The sequence below is a fragment of the Thermoascus crustaceus genome, assembly GCF_041956765.1.
Source record: "Thermoascus crustaceus strain CBS 181.67 unplaced genomic scaffold VTN00scaffold_5, whole genome shotgun sequence".
NCBI classification, from domain to species: Eukaryota; Fungi; Ascomycota; class Eurotiomycetes; order Eurotiales; family Thermoascaceae; genus Thermoascus; species Thermoascus crustaceus.
Genome location: NW_027192531.1, coordinates 626,931 through 638,593, shown reverse-complemented (window position 1 = coordinate 638,593; position 11,663 = coordinate 626,931). Strand labels below are relative to the sequence as shown.

Sequence of the window (11,663 nt, the reverse complement as noted above, 5' to 3'; positions counted from 1 at the left end):
CTTAAACCTTTTCTTTCAAGAAGGCAATGTCCTCCTCAGTTAGAGGCCGGACATAAGGATCAACATATGAAGCAAATGTATTGGCGCTGACTTGGTTCGTAGGTTTTGCGTTGCTGAAGTCCTTATCTGGCGGCGTACCAGCCATCAGGTGGCTTAAATCACTTTTAGGGAACTGAGCGACACTGTATATTTCCTTCTTTTCTTCATCTGTCATTCCAGGTGTCACTTCGCGAATATGGTAGATGGTTGGATCGTCGAACTTCAGCGGATCGGGCCCAAAGACTTGATATTGAGGAACTGCTGGCGCTGGATCCGGCTGATGCTCGTCTGCGCTGTCTTCGTCTGACAGTGAGCCTCCAGCCGGTGCCTCGCCGGCTCCAGCAGGTGCAGGGGATGCCAATGATGGGGGAGAGAGTGAGGACGTGCTGCCCGATGCAAGGTTCTTTGACTTCTTGGAAGATGGGGACACCGTTTCGCGGCTACGCTTGCGTTCGCCTGCGCATAAGCAGTCAGTAAAACTAGCTTGCTCCAATGACTCCACGGTCTCCATTGTCGTCGCTTGGAAAGAGTACGGGTATAGGAATGGATGGATGGACATTGGAGAAGTGGGATTGTTGCAGAAAAATTGATTCTCGAGGCGGTCCACGCCAGGTTGAGATGGGTGAATTGATGCTGAAACTGCGGTGACTTACCTTCAATTCCACCGTCCTGCCTGGTCACCTCGTGAGCACCGTGCGTTAACGGACGCTCTTCCTTGACAGTCCCACGTTCTTTACGCTTCTTCAGTTTCCCACCCTTAAGCGCCCGGCCACCCTCTTCATCGTCCTCGGCCTCTCGTTTCATCTTCACCCGCTCTTCTTCCAGGAGTTCCTGCTCCCTTTGGTCCTCTACTACCTCCTTCCTTCTCTGGGACAGCTCTCGCATCCCCGCATTGCAAGCATCGCCGCGGGCCTCTGCAAATTGACTGAGTGTCTTGAGCTGTTCGGCCAGCACTTCCAATGACTTGGAGTCTGGGATTAAGCCTCCACCAAATCGCTCTAGGATGTCAGAGTATTGTACGGTCGAGGGTACGAGAAGCTGGGTGACGTCGCTATCGAGGTAGCCCGGGACGGAGGAAACACCCGTTGCGGTGCTGGCGCTGAGGCCAGAGCTGGGAGTGGTATTGCGGCTACGAGATTGCCTGACCTCGCGGCCCTTGCCCTTCCCCTTGTTGGCGATGGGCATTTTGGGATGGCGGCCGTACCGTGGCGAGCGGGAGGGGTCTTTGACGGCGTTATCGGGGGCCTCAACGGCAAAAGCCTGCGAATCCTGGAAGGATCAATATATTAATAGCGCAATGTATCCTGAATCCAACCGTTTGGCGCTCAACAGCGCATATTGCCGTCCAGGAGAAGGAGCGCAGAAGGCGCGTGTTTCGGTTGAATCCAGCTCAACAAACAGCGGGTGCCACAACGCGCATACGTCCGGGCATCTCCGAAAGGGTAGGAGATAGGCCAGGAGATGTCTGATAATGCAACACTCAAGACAATTTATGCGGCAACAGGTGATCTGTAGTCGTCGAGATATACGCGGCAACTTGACATGTCGTTGCGCTCGCCGCCGGCCGTGCTCCCAATAAGATCACGTGATGGACATTCTCCACGTCTCGGCGCTGGGAAGTCCGGGGGCCGGTACGGAATGGTATGGTACGGTAAGCAGCCATACGCCGCCATGCTTGAACTGCGGATATGGTTGGAGCCTCTCTTGTTCCCTTCTTCTCGTTCTCTGTGAGTCCATCTAGCTCATGCAACGCCTACGAAGCAGCGATAAGATTTTGACACGCTGCCCAACGTCCAGTAGGGAAGAACAAGAGGCTCCCGTTCCCCGGCGTAGGGCTGTGCTCCACCGACGATCGACGGCCGCGCCGGCCCCATCGAACAGCTTGCAGAGTCCAGACAACATTGGTCGCATTCCGCCAAGGACATCTCGATGGCACGAAGACAGCCCATGTATCTGTCGTGTACGGCTTTCTGCCAAATCGAGATAGCCCTGGACGCTCTCGGGCGCTGCATGAAGTTCGGTTTGTCAGACAGACATACATAAACCCCGCAAGCGTCGTCTTGTCCGCAGCCGGCGCTTCCCCTCCAGCCACCCCAGCATCGTCCGACGATGCTGCTGCTTTCCTGCATCCAGCTTTCTGATCGATTTCCGAAAGCTCATCTTCTTCTTTTTCCTTCTCATATGTATATTCGTGGTGCAAGATCAATAGGTGTTTCACCCAATTCGTGTTCAAGTTCCATTCCTTTCGGTTCTGTCCATATTGTTATTGTCCGTCGCATTCTTTTCTGTATTAGTGTCACTGTGGAATGGCAGAATAGGTGCTTATAACCATTCCGCCCCATGTCCCTAGGAATCATCCGTCTAGCATGACCTTTCGCGCCTGATTCTGCTGGCTTCGACTTCATCCAACAGTGTCTTATTGCAGAAAGCGGTTTCAGCATGTGTATGTCTCCCAAACGCTGGACCCGCCAGATAAAGTGCTCGAGCCTAGCGCGGACTTACCGCGCTGCTCCCATAGCACAAGCTATGATTTGACTGATCCCGCAATATTCTAGCTGCTGAATCGTTGGCCACGGTCGCCGTCACTCTCTTTGCGGGCCCGGGCAGACCTGTACATCGACATCCGTTCGTCAATGTGAGATCACTTACTGCTATCACATTTCTTGCTTCAGGAACTGATAGCAGACGTACAACCAGGAAAGCATCTCGTTTCGTATGGTTCTCGATGGCACGGTCCAGACCTTATCCACGAATAATTCCCCGGACGGCCACTCCCTCAAAGGGCTAATGTTCGTCCCTAGTCTCGACCCTCATGACCCTTGCGGCAACATAACAGCACCGTTCGTTCCTTGGAATGTCACCCGTGAGGCAGACCTCCCGGATCTCGGTTACAGTTACAGCACTATTGGCTTAGCGCCCTGGGTCTCTATAGATTGCACACAGGCTTATCTTGCTGCAGCTGGAAAGGCTTCGGTTGGAGCTCTCATCTTCTACAAACCGGGTCATTATAACTCGGGGAAACCGCCTCCCATCAGCAGTCCAACCTGGAGTCTGGATGATGGAGGTGCCTGGAAAAAGAACAATGAATATCCAGTGTATGCCATTCCAGGTTCGGCGGGCGCCACGTTGATGCATGAGCTTGCTCGGTACTCGGGGAACCTGAGCAGTGCCGAAAATGCTACTGGTTCCGGCGCGGTTGAACCGGCTGATTATATAAGGCTTTATGCTCGTATTAATCTAGGTAAAATCGACCCAAGGAATCGGAAAATTCAGTTGGACGTTCTCGCTGACACTCGTGTAGAGCGAAACGACGGCACATTACCTAGTCTCTGGATTTTTATCCTAGCCATTTTGGGAACTCTGCTCTTCATCGTTATATCGGCCGCTGTAGCCATTCGATGTATGCAAAGGAGACGTCGTGAGAACTTGCGAAGGCGGATCCTAGCCGGAGAAGTTGACCTTCAATCTCTCGGCATTAAACGGACGAATGTGCCTCCACGTGTCCTAGAAAAAATTCCGCTCTATACTTACCCTTCTCTTGCCATTCCTCCCAAAGCTGTTTTACGAGAGGACAAGACATCTTCCTGTACTGTTGTTGAAAATGATGTTGAATCTATTGCACAGGCCTCGAAAAGCTGCTCTGGTTCTGACTTCAGCTCCGCAGTCAAGGAAGCTGAAGATGTCCAAGAAACCCCACCTTCTGCAAAGGAGACCAACCAAGGAAAGCGTCTCACATTTTCCCAGACTACTTGCGCCATCTGCCTCGATGATTTCGTTCCCGGTTCATCTATTGTCCGAGAACTGCCATGCGCACATATATTCCACCCCGAGTGTGTTGACAACTTCCTCTTGCAGAACAGCAGCCTTTGTCCTGTGTGCAAGAACAGTGTTCTTCCGCCAGATTTCTGTCCTGACAGAGTGACCAATCTCATGGTTCGTCAAGAACAGCTGATGAGAAGACTTCATCAACAAAACAGTAATGCTACAGCCGAAGAGCATCGTTTCCCGTTCATTACAACAAGGTTGCGAAGGGTCCGGGTACCTCTTCCAGCAGCAGGATCCCTTATGTCTTTTTCTGATAGCAGTCTGGTCGACTTAAATAACCCCAACAACAGGGACCAGGTGATCGCAACATCATCACCACTTGTCCAGCAATCCATTATATCGGACGAACAAAATGCTTCTGTCGACCCAGCTAGGGGCGACGCGGTTGTTCAAAGTCGGCGGGAAAGAATGCGGAGAAGAGCCGTGACGATGCTTGGCGGGCGCCAGGCGCTTGAGTATGAAGAAAGGGGACGCCCAGAGAATATGCCAAAATGTAGGCATTGTTACCTATCCTCAATTACAGGCTGGCATCGCTGCTAGTCTGGAACTCCCTTGCCTGGGTCCTAACCAGCTACACACTTTCCGTTCTACTGAAACCATGGCTTTGCTAACTCATTGTTTCACAGGGAGAAGGGTTCTCATCAAATTCTTCTCTGGTCGTTGAAACCCGAATACAACATTGCTTATTCGTCAATGTTCTCAATATAACAGATTTCAAAGAGTGATTACACAACCAGGTGAATGGGATATGGGAGTTGGATTGGCATCCGGCTGGGCAGGCGTTATTCGAGATATACCCTTTATAAGTGCATTATGGAGCTGAAAATACCCCTTGGATTGTTTCAGCATATTTATTTTGCAATTTGACCTCTTTTCTTCTTTTATCCGTCGAGCATTCGTCGCATACTAGCTTCTCAATGAATACAACTGCGTCTTGATTTGACTTTTGTTTTCGTTCTTCCTGGAGTCTGTCACTTTTCTTTGACCATTGCTGGTTATGCAAGCGTGTATTATTACCAGTTACCTTCTAGAGACACTGTAGAGTTTATTTAACTCACCGCTTGAAAAAATGACACAATAGGCCTAGATTAATTGTAATTGCAATTGTACGAACTGCATTCAATCATCCCTACACTTGACCCTCATTCCCGGTGAGGGTGTTATTGGAATTGCGGCGATAATCGGAAGCCGTAACATTCGCAAAGCTTTTCAAATCTTTTTCGATTGATTGGACCGGACTGACAGGCCGCGGCCATTCGGTTTCTAGTCTTGCCAAGCTGCTTTATATCCTTCCCACTGTATCTACTTTATCGTGAGTGACACGGCCGGGAAGGTAGGGCTGAAAAGAAACTTGGAGATCCGAAAGAGGTAGTCCTCAGAGGAGATGAGTATAGCTGAAGTGATAAGCCACCTACTGCCTGATACTGTGTCCTCTGAAGATTCGTACATCGCCTGTGGCTCTGTTTTTTGACGAGGTCTTCACGCGTAATCATTAACCGTTGTCTTTGGTGTTGTTTGCCGCCCATCTATCAAACCAGCAAAGTACAACGCGTTTCATCGTACGAGAAGCGCCATCTAGCATCGTCCTTGCACCGGTGCTGTCAATCGTCGTCATCGTTGGGATGTCCCATTCAGACGCGAGATGAGAGCTCCTGGCTCTCCACTAGGCTTCAAGTGGCAGAAGTCTCCGTCCCGACACGGAATTCATCATTGACCAACCAGGTCAGATCGAATCGCAATGAACACGCCTCCTCTTATCCTAGTCTCGGCACGCAGAGGGGGCACAGACGAAACCGAGACGGAGACGCGCAACGCAAGCAAAGCAAAGAAACCGAATACGATAAGAGCGCCCAATCAATACGCAAACTTATCATGCTTTCCCTTAACCCTCACATCCAGCACCTCCTCATGGTAATTCCCTTCCCTCCTCGCCCTCTTCAGCCTCTTGACCTCGTGGTCCTCAAGCCGCCTCCCCACCGCGGCCTCCAGCTCCCTGCGACTGATCTTCTCCCGGGCCTTGATCTCCTTGGACGCCTTGAGCCGGGGCTTGAAGCGCGCCTGCATCCGGACCCGGATCGAGGTCTCGAATGAGAGTGTCGTCGCGTCGCCGCGGATCTCGACTCCGGCGGTCTTTGAGGACTTCGACTCGGGGCCTTCCTTGACGCAGAGGAACTTCTCTACTTCTCCGCCGCAGATCTGGAGGGAGAACATGCCCGGTGTGTCCGGGGCGGGGATGACGAGGAAGGACTCGAACTGGGAGATGGCGGAGGCGGTCGCGCTGAGGATGCCGTATTTGTCGCAGCTGAGGTATCTATTTATCATCGTTCCATCAGTCATTGTCCCTGGCTCTTTCCTTTGGTGTCTATCTATCCAGTCAAGAAAGAGAAAAAAAAAGGGAACACTCACTTCCCATGATGTCCCTTAAAACTCATCCCCTCACTCCCCGCCACCCTCGTCGCGACCCAGACCTGCCGCACATCATGCGGCTCCGCCGTCCCCGGGTCCCCCTCGATCAGATTCTCTAGCGGACTGGCAAACACCTTGCCGTTGGCGTCGCACGCAATGCAGGTCGGCGGGGACGACGGCAACACGAATATCACGGGCCCGTTGATGTCCCCCGGAACGTCAGCAGAGACCCAGCTCTGGTCTTCGGGGGTTTCTTCTTCCGCTGCTGTTGCTGCTGCCGCCGCGGCTGAGGGTTCGGATTTGACAACGCGAGATGTGTCGTCGGCTTCGCGGTCGCGGTGTTTGCGTTTCTTGGGCTTGTCGCCCTTGAATGTGAGGGGTTTGACCATTGTGGAATTAGACTAGCTGGTGAAATGGAATGGTAGGTGTTAAATCAAGTGAGGAAGGGGGTAAATAAGGATGCTGCTTGATTATTGTAGCTCGACGTCGGCAGCGACCTCGACTGGACTTGGAGGCCCGAGCTCCGTACCTAATTGGGATTGGGATGGGGATGGCGGTGATGTAGTTTGCAGCCTTAGGCCGTAAGTCTGTAAATTCCAGTAATTTATCTTGTGTACGGTATCTACAGTACCATCCTCACACATCATTTCAAAATAATTCACATCAATGACTGATATACATAGATCTTGCATACAGATCGATAGAATATATCTTTCTCCGTACGCTACTATCCAACCGGAATAAATGGAATCTCTTGCAAAATATCATCAATTGGCAGAGCTGCTGAAATATCATATTTGTGGCATGCTGAGGGGATATACTATACTAGGTAAATTACGTACTGTATTGTTTAGACGGACACACGATGGCCTCAAGACGAGATCAAAACGATAGTTAACCAACTTGTGTCCAGGCCTCCTATTAATTGATAAGTTTATCATAGAGCAAAGAGCAGCTGTTCCCCGGGCCTACTCTTTCATTTTCTTGTATACCTATTTTGAGGAAGATCCAAGACCACGGACCGCACCTTCCCAGTCCCAAGCATCGAGACCCTGGAGGGGTCTTTCCCTATCAGGCTAGTATGCATCTCCGTTGGACCGCACGGGCGGTAATCGCGACCGATAAATCGGCTCCAAGTCGGGTAATAAATGCTTCTTTGCCCGCTCCGCCCGCACAGCTGGCTCTGTTCGAGAACATACATCCATTGTGCATTTTCCAATGCTGCAAGCAGGCCAGCAAGTTCATCTGACTGGTGCTACCTTGGTGGAAAGCGATCTGCAAACGAAGACGTCACGGGGCAAAAGTGCCCGCCACGTTCGTTCAAGGTCCTCAATTTCCACCGTGTTTAAATGGTTACACTAACCCCCCAGGATCTCCTCCGCTGAGCAGAATCAACTTTGCAAACAGTATGGTCGTCTTTCGACGCGTTCATTCATTATTCAGATTCATGCTTATGTATTAACAGGGAACATCGCCCTCTACAGTCCTTTTTCAAGTCCCAGAAATGTAACCCCTCCCTACTCAACCTGATCTATCCATCTAATCAAAAGTGATAGCGGCCTTGATTGCACTCTTGTTCTTCATCGCTTCCAGACACTTCTCCCACTCATGGATCTTGAAGACCTTGTTGACAATGCCATTGACCTTCACTTTGCCAGAGTCAAGGTAGTCGATGGCGGCGGGGAACTTGTACACTTCAGAGAAGCTTCCGAGAATGGTGATCTCGTCACCGACTGCGAATACTGTGTGAGCAAAAGCTATTGATGACAGAAGCAAACAGGATACTCACAGATCTTGGTCGGGGGCCATGAGACACGGTCCTTGTTGGCATAGACGCCGTACACGACCAGCTTACCACCGCGGCGGCAGTAGTTGATGGCATCCTCCAGAATCTTGACGCTTCCGGTGGCCTCCACGACGATGTCAAAGCCGTACGGGTTATCGGCCTTGAGCTTCGCGAACTGAGCGCTGGGGTCCTTGCGGGACAGTTCGACGTATTCGTCACCTGCGTTGAGGGACTTGGCAAGCTCCATCTTGAGACCCTCGGGGGCAGCAACAACGACGTGGCATCCGCCGTTCAGTCTGAGTAGCTGAGCAAGGATCTACATCTCTGTGAGCAATTGAACCTTGGAGGGTGAGCGTGAGGAGCATACAAGACCAGTGGGACCGGCACCGAACAGGAGCACCGAAGAGCCCATCTTGGGAGCGATCTTGTCAAGACCGTGGGCCGCACATGATGCAGGCTCAAGGAGAGTGGCATCAACATCGGAGAGGTTCTTGATCTTGAAAACCCTGCCAGCTGTTTTGGATGAGTCTCGATGTTCCTAGCCGGCCAGGATCAGCACTTACCAGGGTATGCGCAGTACTCAGCAAAGCCTCCGTTCATCGTGACACCGTGGGCCTCGAAGTGCTCACAGAGCAGTTCCTCGCCACGGCGGCAGTAGAAGCACTCGCCGCAAAGCTCAGAGTTGTCTGCAACGACACGGTCGCCGATGTTGAAGCCCTTGACCTTGGGGCCCATAGCCGCAACGACGCCGACGGTCTCATGGCCTGCAGAAAGATATCAGAACCAATTCTAGGGAAGTGGGTCGCAGCAAGGTACTGCCAAAACTGGTTTGTATTTGACATACCAGGGATCAGAGGGAACTAGAGAGGACTGTCAGTTCAATGGCCACAGATGAGGACAGCACGGGGTTTTACATGCCTTGGCAAGAAATTCTCCTTCGTGAATGTGCAGGTCGGTACCGCAGACACCGCAGGCCTTGACCTTGATCTAATCTCACCCAACCGTCTCGTGTCAGTTATGCTGACTCTTCGAATGATTGTCTACGAAGAGCTGAATGTCTCTCGGGGAGCATTACCAGGACATCGTTTTCACGCAGAGCTGGAACAGGGACGTCGACTATGCCGTACGTCTCAGGCTTCTCATACCTACAATGGGGAAGTCTCGATGTTAGCAAAAGTACTGGGAGACCGGCAGGATTGTTGATATTTGTCGCAATTGACAGCCACCGGGATAGCTTGGACCGGGGTGGGAAAGGGGCATGCCAATTGAGTGGCTTCAAAGGGCAGTCCCACAAGCCCGGGAGAATATGGAAGCATATGGGAGATGAGTGCAGTCCGCTCTATTGGTGGCATTGACCGGCTAGCATGAGATTCTCAGAGCAACACATCCGGTGACGCAACAGAAACAAGCAGAGCGAATGGAGAGGTGAACGTACCTGAGAGCCTTCATGGTCTTGGGGACATTGGCAGCCATTGTGTCTGGATGAGACTCGAGAAAGGACAGGGATAAAAATTCTCCTTGTTTTGGATTCCAAGGTCAGCAAGCGTGGTTCCCCGCGTCGGAAGTTGGGGAGCTCTAGGGGCAGAGATAAACGACCAGACCAGCACTCACCGTGAAGAGATTTGATGTGAGACAAGGTGAGTGCAGTACCCAGAGCTCACTCCAAAAGAGAGATGGACAGAAGAAAAGAGAAGAAGGGGAGCAGGTGAAGTAGAAATAGACAGTGAGGGGAAGGACAGGCGTTCGCGGTGGGGGAGGCCGCCAAGGCACAGGCCGATGAGGTCAGGCCCCGAATGGACTCGTATCGTCACAACTCGCCACCGGCCGGATGTCTCCCTCCAACTTCAGTGCAGAGGCCGGTTCACGGCTGCAGATCGCTAGTGCCCGACAACCGCCCAGTATGACAAGATGACAGGCCCCGGTGAACCTCGTCCAGGCCGCAGACGGCAGGAGCAGTAACTAACCCTAGTATGCTTGCGCCGAGTTCTCGAGCGCACGCGGCGTCCCGAGGGCGATGATGAGTACATTACTATACAAAGTAATCGAGGATCTACACTATTAGACACCTTTTGGCATCTACGGTGTGCTCCGTCCAGCAACATCAGCGGGGAAGCAATCCAGGACCCCTGGGCCCCGAGGAGTGTCAGATAGTTGTACAACGTGAGATTAGCGCTGGTTTCATGATTGGAAGTCAGCCCGTGCGGCATATTTCAGACACAGGATGCTTCTTCTCGTTGCTCACTCTGACTACTGACTGCTAACTCATAGATGAGCCCGTCACTGGCATGCTGCGCTGATCAATCTGATCCTGTCAGGCTGTGGGGGTGCGTAAGTGGGCGCAGACGCAAAGCGCGTAGTATCGGTAGAGTGGCCAAGGGGCGCCTTTGACGAAGTGCGCACAAGCCAACATACCCCGTTGGTTCGCAAGTCATGTGAACAAAAGAATTTTTCTCCCCTTGATCTTGCTATAATGCCGCGGGGAAAGACCTCACATTCTCCTTGTTCTTTTTGCTTCTTTTGACGTGGGACGCGTTGGTTTAGGGCGGCGAGGCAGTGTACGCTAAACTTAGTATGTACTCTGCCCTGTGACCCTCAGGTGGACCTTCAAGTTCCTGCCGGATCTCTCTAGAACTAAGCTCGGGGCCCGGAATGATCAATGGGGAATATTCTGGAGACGTGTGCATTATTATGCGCAGCAGCTTGCTTTTTGTTGACAGGAGACGTGGGGAGTCGCGCTTTTTCTACTAGCTCCCTATGGAGTCCTTACCTCATAATGACATCGGCCAGTGTACAGTGGACCACATGGATCGATATGCTCCTGTTTGTGTCTTTCACAGCAGGTACCAAGTTAGACATATACAATTACAAGCTATCTATGGATCAGCCTTTGAGGGAGAAATCAAAATAAAAAATGAGCTAATAGAAAGAAACGCAGATCCCAGCGCCATGGGCTGTTCCAGGTTTCTAAAAGAAGGACTTGTTGGGGTCTTCCGGGGCCCCCGCGGAACCGCACCAAGTTCTCCGTGCCGTCAGGTTCTGGTCCAGACTTTCAGTCCAGCCCGGATTCTTAGGTTTCGCTGCGGCTGGAATGGATAGATACCTAATGTATTATTGCATTTACGGATTTTTTCGGATATTAACCTTCACTTATCTTTCTTTTTGTTTCTTTGTCTTGATGATATTTTATCTTTTATCTATTGTTTTTTCTGATTTCTTTTTCCTTTCCTGGGTGGGGAACGTTTTAAACCGTCTATTCAAAGCTTATGGACTCTTGACACTGGGCAAGGAGCTGGGGGGATTTGGGTTCGGTTTCACACCGAGGAGGCCGTTACATGGTCGATTGTGGTGCTGATTAGGAGGTAGCTACGTTCCTGGACCGGATTCGGGAGTAGGACCTGGAGAGGCATGATATGATGTATATCCATAATTGTCTACGGGAAAAGCCGACGAATTGCGTGTGTCTCGTGACCATTCAGAATAGGTACCTATAAATAATGGTTCTAACGGCCGTTTATCTACCTAAGTTACTTAATTTATATTCGTATCTTGCTATGTACTGTAGACGCATAACTTTGCGATTCGTCTTCTAGCTAGTCATACCGTTCAC

The 11,663-nt window shown here is 51.4% G+C and overlaps 4 protein-coding genes across 4 annotated transcripts in view; 1 reads left to right on the top strand and 3 right to left on the bottom strand.

Moving 5' to 3' along the window:
• VTN00DRAFT_7805 (uncharacterized protein) overlaps positions 1-1,224 on the bottom strand; it is a gene marked incomplete at both ends in the record, with an annotated part of 3,047 nt that extends 1,823 nt beyond the window's left edge. The window contains 2 exons of the mRNA XM_069434589.1: positions 8-495; positions 693-1,224. Coding sequence (XP_069286071.1) covers positions 8-495; positions 693-1,224 — 1,020 coding nt within the window. The remainder of the gene's footprint in view (positions 1-7; positions 496-692) is intronic.
• A 1,254-nt stretch (positions 1,225-2,478) lies between these two features.
• VTN00DRAFT_7804 (uncharacterized protein) lies at positions 2,479-4,528 on the top strand (the record flags this gene model as incomplete). The annotated part of the gene is made up of 6 exons (XM_069434588.1): positions 2,479-2,482; positions 2,595-2,674; positions 2,737-3,280; positions 3,341-3,439; positions 4,235-4,357; positions 4,491-4,528. The coding sequence occupies 6 exons, from the start codon at positions 2,479-2,481 to the stop codon at positions 4,526-4,528; spliced, it is 888 nt and encodes a 295-aa protein (XP_069286070.1).
• Positions 4,529-5,718: 1,190 nt separating this feature from the next.
• VTN00DRAFT_7803 (uncharacterized protein) lies at positions 5,719-6,659 on the bottom strand (the record flags this gene model as incomplete). Its single annotated transcript, XM_069434587.1, has 2 exons — positions 5,719-6,175; positions 6,271-6,659. 2 exons carry the CDS (start codon positions 6,657-6,659, stop codon positions 5,719-5,721), a joined length of 846 nt encoding a protein of 281 aa, XP_069286069.1.
• A 1,150-nt stretch (positions 6,660-7,809) lies between these two features.
• Positions 7,810-10,263, bottom strand: VTN00DRAFT_7802 (uncharacterized protein; the record flags this gene model as incomplete). Its single annotated transcript, XM_069434586.1, has 10 exons — positions 7,810-8,003; positions 8,060-8,372; positions 8,424-8,569; positions 8,620-8,820; positions 8,901-8,916; positions 8,975-9,043; positions 9,132-9,201; positions 9,492-9,573; positions 9,668-9,712; positions 10,137-10,263. 10 exons carry the CDS (start codon positions 10,261-10,263, stop codon positions 7,810-7,812), a joined length of 1,263 nt encoding a protein of 420 aa, XP_069286068.1.
• Between the last annotated feature and the right edge of the window lie 1,400 nt (positions 10,264-11,663).